The sequence below is a fragment of the Hylobates moloch genome, unplaced genomic scaffold (assembly GCF_009828535.3).
Source record: "Hylobates moloch isolate HMO894 unplaced genomic scaffold, HMol_V3 SCAFFOLD_6, whole genome shotgun sequence".
Lineage (NCBI taxonomy): Eukaryota > Metazoa > Chordata > Mammalia > Primates > Hylobatidae > Hylobates > Hylobates moloch.
The window spans coordinates 75,319,792-75,329,791 of NW_026652281.1; the positions used below are offsets into that span (position 1 = coordinate 75,319,792).

Here is a 10,000-nt window from a genome sequence, read left to right on the forward strand (position 1 = left end):
TGGGTGGCAGAGCGAAATGCTGTCTCAAAAAAAAAAAAAAAAAAAAAAAAAGGCAGGGGACTGAAACAGAATCCTTGGTATATGAAGAGTGATGGAGTTTGTCCCTGCTGGTCTCACTTCTTCCTGGCAGGCGGAGGGGGTTAGCTCTTCACTTTTTCACATTACCTCATAATCCTGAAACAATACTGCTGGATGCTTAGGGATCTGACTCCTACATGGCAGAGGGGGAGCAGTGGGATTGTGTCACATGCTATACGTTGGCTGATGCCCACCTAGAGTATCTGCTATCTGGTACTTCTAGGCTGAGTGGGGTGGCTCATGCCTGTAATGCCAACACTTGGGAGGCTGAGGCGGGCAGATACCTAAGGTCGGGAGTTCGAGACCAGCTTGACCAACATGGGGAAACCCCATGTCTACTAAAAATACAAAATTAGTCAGGCGTGGTGGCGCATGCCTGTAATTCCAGCTACTAGGCAGGCTGAGGCAGGAGGATCGCTAGAACCCGGGAGGTGGAAGTTGCAGTGAGCTAAGGTCATGCCATTGCACTCCAGCCTGGGCAACAGGAGTGAAACTCCCATCTCAAAAAGAGACCACCTAGCAGGGTGTTTTGACCTCTTGCTATGTGCCAGGCAAATGCTGCTTCTCTAGGCCTCCAGCCCTGGAGCGAAGAATGGACATCACCTTTGGGCGCTCTTCCACCACGTACTTGCTCTGAACACTCTGCATTCAGATCCTGTGACATCAGCTCCTTCCTTATGTCTTAACAGTGTGAAGGATGTTACTTGCATTATATAGTCAACACTGCACCACATCCCTCCTGTGACCCCCACTTCAGCCACTAGAGGAAATCTTAGGTTCAGAGAAGTTAGATGGCTTAGCCAACATCACGTGCCTGTTACTGAGTGAAGCTATGATTCACAACCCAGCTTTGCCTGATGCTAAATTCTGTGCTCTTAGATACTTGCCTGGTACTTGAGAAGTTAGGAAAGAACCCAGCTGCTTTATTTTGCTTTCAAATTTTTTTCTTTCCTCGGTTTTGCTGTGTGCCTTCAGAGCACTAACTTGGGTGTGTGAGTTGCTTTTTTTTTTTTTTTTTAAGATGGAGTCTCGCTCTTTCACCCAGGCTGGAGTGCAGTGGCGCGATCTCAGCTCACTGCAGGCTCTGCCCCCTGGGGTTCATGCCATTCTCCTGCCTCAGCCTCCTGAGTAGCTGGGACTACAGGTGCCCGCCACCTCGCCCGGCTAATTTTTTGTGTTTTTAGTAGAGACGGGGTTTCACCGTGTTAGCCAGGATGGTCTCGATCTCCTGACCTCGTGATCCGCCCGCCTCGGCCTCCCAAAGTGCTGGGATTACAGACGTGAGCCACCATGCATGGCGTGAGTTGCTTTTTTAAACTTTGAACCTTGGCATTTGTTTGTTGGCTTTATTAATTACCTTTGCATATTAATAAAGTTCATTTGTCAGTTACATTTGTTTAATTGGTTTTATTTATTAGTTGGCTACCACTTTAAAAATTAAAACAGTAACACATTCACTTGATAAAGAATTTCAGGTGATAGGTAAGTCTTTCACTCAGTTCTAGCTTTTCAACTCCAGCACCAAATCATCCCTGAAGAATTCACATTACGCTCAAGTACTTAAGTGCTCGTCCCAGGGGCAGAGGGCCAATCATTCCCACTTAAGTCACTTCCTACAGTGGGGTGAGGGGACTCCTCAATGGGAACTTAGCAGGAGGGAGCCGGTACTGGGGAAGCACCTCATCAGCGCTCAGACTCCAAGCCTGACATTTTTCTTGAACTCTTGCACATTATCTGTTGCCTGCTCGGGTATCCTACAAACACCTCAAATTCAATGCATCAAATCCAATCCTCTGGTCCCTGCTTTAGACCACAACTCACCCAGTACTGGTAGGTTGGGAGATAGCTTAGACACAACTGATCAGATTCTGCCATTTATCTGTTTTATTTTATTTTATTTATTTTGAGATGGAGTCTGTGTTGCCCAGGCTGGAATGCAGTGGCATGATCTCGGCTCACTGCAACCTCTGCCTCCCGGGTTCAGGCGATTCTCCTGCCTCAGCCTCCCAAGTAGTTGGGATTACGTGCACCTGCCACCATGCCTGGCTAATTTTTGTATTTTTAGTAGAGACAAGGTTTCACCATGTTGGCCAGGCTGGTCTCGGACTCCTGACTTAAGGTGATTCACCCACCTCAGCCTCCCAAAGTGTTGGGATTTCAGGTGTGAGCCACTGCACCCTGCCTATTTATTTTTCAATTCTTTTTTAGAGACAGAGTCTCCCTCTGTTGCCCAGGCTGGAGTGCCATGGTGCAATCATAGCTCACCGTAGCCTCTAATTCCCTGGCTCAAGTGATCCTCCCAGGTTCTGCCGTCTTATTCCCAGAATCTCTTGCCCATCCATCTCTCTTTATCCCAACCTCCAAATCTGGGACTAACTGGTACTACAGGCATGTGACACCACACTCAGCTAATTTTTAATTTTTTTGAAGAGACGGGGTCTCACGATATTGCCCAGGCTGGTCTTAAACTCCTGGCCTCAAATCAAAGTGCTGGGATTAACAGAACAGGCATGAGCCACCGTGCCGGGCCTCTCATGACACTTTTTAAAGTCCAGGCCTTATAAACTGTCCCACCTTCTGGATTTGTTTCCTCATAATCAGATTCAAGTTAGATGATTTTAGCAAGAGTGCCTCAGAGGTGACATGACCTCGGTGCCTCACATCAGGAGCAGCATAGGAGGTTGGCTTGTTGCATTATTGGTGATGCTGAGTGTGATAGCTCCACCTAGGTTGTACCTATCTCCCTTACAAGGCGGTGAGCTCCTGGAGATGGGAAACAAACTATATGGTGTGAAACTGTGTACTCAGGCTCCAGGAGTGCTTAACACACAGTGGGTACTTCCTTGTGTGTGGAGCGAGCGAGTGAACTTGCTGTATGGAGGACACAGTGAGAAGACTGAAGCAGCTCCACTGGAGATATGGTGGGGATGGCTGGAGACAGGGCTGGGACCGGGTCATGACAGGCTTCACAAACCACCCTTTCCCAGTGGGAACTGTGTACAACAGAGGCACAGATCCTCAGAGGTGTTTTCAGCAGCTATTAAATACCATATGCATACAATTCCATTTACCCTGTTCTTGAATTCACACACACTTTGGAATGCTACATTTGGCCAGTTTGCTGCCTACCTATAGTGGCACAGAAGTCTCTCAAAAGGACATTCTGATAAGCTCTTAGAGCAGAAAGAACAGAAAGGCCTTTGCTATTGCTTGAACAACCAGACCCTAAATGGCCTTGGGATGAATGATCTGTGTGTGTGAGATCCAGTAAATGTCCTCTCTCATTCTGGCTTCTTTGGGGCTTACACCAGCTATTGGATGACGTGAATGGGCTGTTTCACTGCAGGCGTCTGGTGAAGATAGTAGCAAAGCAGGCACTCAAGTGGCAGTACAGTCAGACTTTGTGATCTTAGGCAGACACAATCACAGATGCTTTTTTTGGTAAAATGTACAGCTGCCATGGGATTTAAAATAGCCAGAACAACTTGGGGACTATCACCAAAATACCCCCAGTGCTAAACTACTGGACGTTCCAATCAAAGGAATAACACACAGCCTGTTTACTCCCTATTTGATCACCAGTCCTTAGTAAGTGCTCAAGCTATTGTTAAATAAATGCAGTTGTAAAAAAACAATGAGGAAGAGCCTTATCCTCCAATTTGGCAGTTTTCCAAGATATGTTGCCAAGTATTGAAAAAAATAAAAAAAAGGTCTAGTGTAACAATGTATGATTTTCATGACTGAGAAGGATATGCTTTCTATTGCTAAAAAGGGGCCAGGTGCAAGTGCCTCGTGCCTGTAATCCCAGCAGTTTGGGAAGTGGAGGCGGGAGGATCTTTCGAGCCCAGGAGTTTGAGACCAGCCTGGGTAAGACAGTGAGACCCCCATCTCTATAAATAACTTAAAAAATTAGCAGTGGTGTGCCTACTTGGGAGGCTGAGGCAGGAGGATGGCCTGAGCCTGGGAGGTTGAGGCTGCAGTGAGCCACTATCGTGTCACTGCACTCAGACTGGGTGACAGAGTGAATGTCTCAAAGAACTCAAAGAAGAGAAAACGAGGTTTGCATTCGACCCAGCAATCCCATTACTGGGTATATATAAAGGAATATAAATCATTCTACCATAAAGACACACTCATGCTTGTGTTCACTGCAACACTATTCACAATAACAAAGACATGGAATCAACCTAAATGCCCATCAACTGCAGACTGGGTAAAGAAAATGTGTAGGTTGGGTGCGGTGGCTCTCACCTGTAATCCTAGCACTCTGGGAGGCCAAGGCAGGCGGATCACTTGAGGTCAGGAGTTCGAAACCAATCTGGTCAACATGGTGAAACCCCATCTCTAATAAAAATACAACGTAAGTATCCAGGCATGGTGGCGGACGCCTGTAATCCCAGCTACTCAGGAGGCTGAAGCAGGAGAATCACTTGAACTGGGGAAGCAGAGGTTGTAGTTAGCCAAGATAGCGCCATACCACTCCAGCCTGGGCGACAGTGAGACTGTCTGAAAAAAAAAAGTGTGTACACACACACACACCCACACACACCATGGAATACTATGCAGCCATAAAAAATGAGATCATGTCCTTTATAGCAACATGGATGCAGCTGGAACCAGTATCCTAAGTGAACTAACACAGGATCAGAACGCCAAATACCACGTTCTCACTTGTAAGTGGGAGCTAAACATTCAGTAAACATGGACAGAAGGGAACAACAGGCACCGGGGCCTACTGGAGGGTGGAGGGTGAGGCCCCAAAAAACACCCATCGGGGACTGGGCACAGTGGCTTACACCTGTAATGCCAGCACTTTGGGAGGCTGAGGTGGGTGGATCACCTAAGGTCAGGAGTTCAATACCAGCCTGGCCAACATGGTGAAACCCCGTCTCAACTAAAAATACAAAAAATTAGCCAGGTGTGGTGGCAGGTGCGTGGTGGCAGGTATAATCTCAGCTACTTGGGAGGCTGAGGCAGGAGAATTGCTTGAACCCGGGAGGCGGAGGTTGCAGTGAGCCAAGATCGTGCCACTGCACTCCAGTCTAGGCAACAAGAGCGAAACTCCGTCTAAAATAAAAAAAACCATGGGGTATTATGCTTATTACCTGGGTGATGAAATAATCTGTACCCCATGACACATAATTTACCTATATAACAAACTTGCACATGTACCCTTGAACCTAAATAAAAGTTAAAAAAAAAAAAAAAAAGATTGTGTCTGCCTAACATGCCTGGAATAACTCTAGAGCAACCCAGAAGGAACCAGCGTATTGGTACCTGCAGGAAGGGAAGCAGATGTGAGTGTGGACCCAATCCCAGAGCTGACTCCCATCCGTCGACCACCTCACCTCTCAGCCATGAGATTTCTCTGCTGGCTGAGGGCCCCTCACCTTAGTCCCTCTGCCTCGAAGACACTACTTACCGTAGGCCTTTGGTTCCTCTTCCCTCCCCATACTAGAAATGTCAGTAAAAGCAGAGCAATTATTTTGATGTAACTCTCAAACTAAACCTCATCAAGAGCTAGGCAATGCGTACATGTTATCTACATCAACCCCAAGGAACCAACACAGTGCTAAGAGCAAAAGCGGCGGAACTGATAATGATGTGTGACAAATCAAACTGTGGTTTGGTGTGTGGCAATGTCAAACTGACTTTCCAGGAGGAAAGAGAGCCTCCCATTCTCCAAAACTGTTAAATTGTATTAATTTGGAAACGGATCTTTAGGACAGGGATGAAAAACTAGTCCCACCTGCTGATATCAGCTGACACATCTGATAATAAGCTAATGGAAACCAAAACAAAATTTTTTTTGAAGCAAAAAGTCTAATTCCATGAATATATTCACTCCTGATATGAAGGTGGGGGGAGAGCCTTACTTCAAGTACATGGCTGGAGAAGCCATTGTTTTTGACATGCATGAATACCAATGACAAATCAGACCTTTAAAAATATTAAGCAATGTCAATATAAAAACATAAAAAAGCACTTTATAGACATCATTGAAAAACTGAAGACTGGGGAAAATGTTGGTTTTATAGGTTTATTTTCAAAGAGTAAAACACTTATACAATTTAAATACAAGTCCATCAGAATCACTCTGTCAGAGTCAGCAAAAATGCCAAAATGTGTCCTCACTGCCAGACATTTGTCACTATCATCTGAGTCCTCTCTCAGCAAAGCCAAAGGGTCTGGAAAAGACAAAATAAGTTCAATGTTATTTTTGATGTATTCTTATTAATGATAAGTGACATCTTTCAGGTGCTAAAAATGCAGCCTCTGGCTGAGTGCAGTGGCTCATGCCTGTAATCCCAGCACTTTGGGAGGCCAAGGTGGGCGGATCACCTGAGGTCAGGAGTTCGAGACCAGCCTGGCCAACATAGTGAAACCCCATCTCTATTAAAAATATAAAAATTAGCTGGGCGTGGAGGTACACGCCTGTAATGCCAGTTACTCAGGAGGCTGAGGCAGGAGAATCGTTTGAACCCAGGAGGCGGAGGTTGCAGTGAGTGCCACTACACTCCAGCCTGGGCAACAGAGCAAGGTTCCATCTTAAAAAAAAAAAAGCAGGGTCGGCCGGGCATGGTGGCTCACGCTTGTAATCCCAGCACTTTGGGAGGCCGAGGCGGGCGGATCACGAGGTCAGGAGATCGAGACCACGGTGAAACCCCGTCTCTACTAAAAATACAAAAAAAAATTAGCCGGGCGTGGTGGCGGGCGCCTGTATTCCCAGCTACTCGGAGAGGCTGAGGCAGGAGAATGGCGTGAACCCGGGAGGCAGAGCTTGCAGTGAGCCGAGATCGCGCCACTGCACTCCAGCCTGGGTGACAGAGTGAGACTCCGTCTCAAAAAAAAAAAAAAAAAAAAAGCAGGGTCACTAAAAGCGAAAGACTAAAGACACTAATACAATGTTTTAATTCAAAAAGTCTTATCTGATTATTCTAGGGCCCAAATAACAAGAGCTACTATTTACTGAGAGGCTTCTTTATATCATTGTATCAAGTGATATATATACTCTCTTCAATTTTGCTTTCACAAAAGCCCCAGGTAGGTCATATCATTACCACCATATTACATATGAGGAAACTGAGGCTTACAGAGCTAAGCAGCCTGCCTGAGACCACCAGGCTTATAGTGTGTGGCAGAGCTGAGAATAAACTTGGGTGTCTCCGACTCCAAAGTCCATCCTCTTACCCATGAGGCCTCTCTTGCCTACTTAAGAGCCAGGTCACCTCAGTGTCTTACCTAGCAGGCTGGGCTTGCCTTGGCTGAGTAATTGAGGGAGACAGAGGTCTGTTTCCAGGTTACCCTGCTCAGTACTTTGTACAATATTCTGCTTTTGTGAGGAGAGCTGACAATCAAGGGAGTTCTATCCAGGAATGACAGCTCTCAACCTCTCAAAGATAAAGATCACCACCAGGGTTGGGCCCCTTTGAGTGACAGACAACAGGAAAGGGCTTGCATTTTATAAGTAGTGAAAAATCTTGGTCAAGCATTTCCATTTTCTATTTCTTCTTAAGTTTCCTTTATTGAAGAATCACAGACAAATCTATGGGTGAACATCATTTTATAAGTCTAATTATTTACCTGATACTTTATTCATATACATCCTTCTTATCTGCAATGTAATCTACAATTTCTTGTGGACACATTAACTTTTCAGCATCTGTATCAGGAATTTCAAACCCTAAAAGAAAAATATACAACAGTGTGAGTTAAAAAAAAAAATCCTTTAGAACTGAACACACCTGACCCTTCTACAACAGCTACAAGTATATCAAAACTTTCAGCAACCTTGAATCCCATTTAGGTTGTGGGCCAGTTAGCTTCTAGACAGTATGCATACAGGCTGGGTACAGTGCTTTGGAGGTATGTTTGTTTGTTGAGACAGAATTCACATAATAGAAAATTCCTCCTTGTATATACCATATAATTTGGTAGTTTTTAGTGTATTCACAACATTGTGCCACCATCACCATTGTATGAAAGAAACCCTGTGCCTGTCAGCAGTCGCTCCCCATCTTCCCTAGCTCTGGCAACCACTTGTTTACTTTCTATCTCTGGATTTGCCTCTTCTTGACATTTCATGTAAATGGTATATAACATGTCATCTTCTGTGTCTGGCTTCTTTCACTCGGCACGTTCTCAAGGTTCGTCGTGCTGTAACACACGTCACCTGTGCATTTTTTTTTTTTTTTATGATGGTTGGGTTTTGGTAGTTAGCTTACTTTGGGCCAAACACTGTGCCGAGCATTTTACACATTATCTCTAATTCTCACAGCAGTCCCAATCCTGGGGTTCCTACTATTATCACCCCTACTTTACAGCTGAGGAAACAGGCTTTGAGAGATACAGTTACTTGTCCAGGCTCATACCTGAGTAAGCTCAATTCCAGACCTGGTACTTTTAAGCACTAGGCAAAGGATTCCATCCTAGTCAGCATCATCTGTGAGGAATTTTAACTAGGCCCTGCTCTGCAGAACAGCACAGAAGTCCTTTGACTTCCTATTCAACCAACTCACGCAGAAACAGCCATGGAGCCTTAATAAAGGTCTCACTGCACAACACACAGTCCCAAACTTGGAGTGTGCTTGTGAGCCAGGATAGGGGACCAAGGCCAGAGGCTCTGGGTGCGTCTCTTGTCCTGGCACACATTACTTCTACCTGGTTCGCGTTACCCAAGCTCAGGAGGGGCTGACGTGTCATCAGCATGTGTTCCGGGGAGGTTCTTGCCCTTTGTCTTAAAACCCTGTCTGAAGAATCAGCCCCCCAGAACCATCTCTGGTCATTCGGCTCTTGGCACCACACTGGGCACTCTGCTCGGCTTGTGCAAGGTGCTTTCTGAATAAATGTACCATCCCTAAAGCTTACTTCACTTGATGGTAAGTGGGCAGGAAGGTGTGTGCGTAGGGCAGTGGATGCTACTGTTTCTATTAATATTTAATTCTAATTCCAATACAGACACCCACCATTTCTTTCAGTTTAATCCACCTTAATCAAAAATCGCAGTATGTAGATACAAAACTGAGCCTTACCAAATTCATCTTCCATGGCCATGATAATCTCCACTTGGTCCAAACTGTCTAAGCCCAGGTCTTTCATAAAATGAGAATTTACCGAAAGCTGCAAGAAAGGAGCACCAAACACAAAATTTAGTCCATGAAAGCATTTGCTTCCCAACATAACAGGGTGGTACAATGCCACTTAATCACTATATCAAATTTTTTTATTATACCTTAAGTTTTAGGGTACATGTGCAGAACGTGCAGATTTGTTACATAGGTATACATGTGCCATGTTGGTTTGCTGCACCCATCAACTCATCATTTACATTAGGTACTTCTCCTAATGCTGTCCCTCCCCAAGCCCCCCACCCCTTGATAGGCCCTGGTGCATGATGCTCCCCGCCCTGTGCCCAAGTGATCTCATTGTTCAGTTCCCACCTATGAGTGAGAACACGCAGTGTTTGGTTTTCTGTCCTTGTGACTACGTCGAATTTTTTTTTAACATACAGAGGCTGTAACTGACATTTTATGTGTAACCTATGCTGGTATGTACATAGTTTGCTTTATCTTACTCTACTTTGTTTTGAAGTGAACAATATATACATAGCTAATGAAGGATTTTACTCTCTATGTTTTTTGTCTGTTGTTTTTTGAGAGAGTCTTGCTCTGTCACCCAGGCTAGAGTGCAATGGCACGATCTCGGCTCACTGCAAACTCAGCCTCCCAGGTTCAAGCCTCCCGAGGAGCTGGGATTACAGGCGTGCACCACCATGCCCAGCTAATTTTTTTGTATTTTTAGTAGAGACAGGGTTTTTTGCCATGTTGGCTACGCTGGTTTTGAACTCCTGACCTCAGGTGATCCACCCACCTCAGCCTCCCAAAGTGCTGGGATTATAGGCGTGAGCCACCACACCCGGCCC

At 45.5% G+C, this 10,000-nt stretch overlaps 1 protein-coding gene across 1 annotated transcript in view; it reads right to left on the reverse strand.

The window, feature by feature from the left end:
* Positions 1-6,104: 6,104 nt before the first annotated feature.
* Positions 6,105-10,000, reverse strand: part of NDUFAB1 (NADH:ubiquinone oxidoreductase subunit AB1) — a 13,838-nt gene continuing 9,942 nt past the window's right edge. The window contains exons 3-5 of the mRNA XM_032157124.2: positions 9,111-9,198; positions 7,663-7,762; positions 6,105-6,266 (exon numbers count right to left, since the gene is read on the reverse strand). Of these exons, the coding sequence (XP_032013015.1) occupies positions 7,671-7,762; positions 9,111-9,198 (180 nt within the window). The 3' untranslated portion in view covers positions 6,105-6,266; positions 7,663-7,670. The remainder of the gene's footprint in view (positions 6,267-7,662; positions 7,763-9,110; positions 9,199-10,000) is intronic.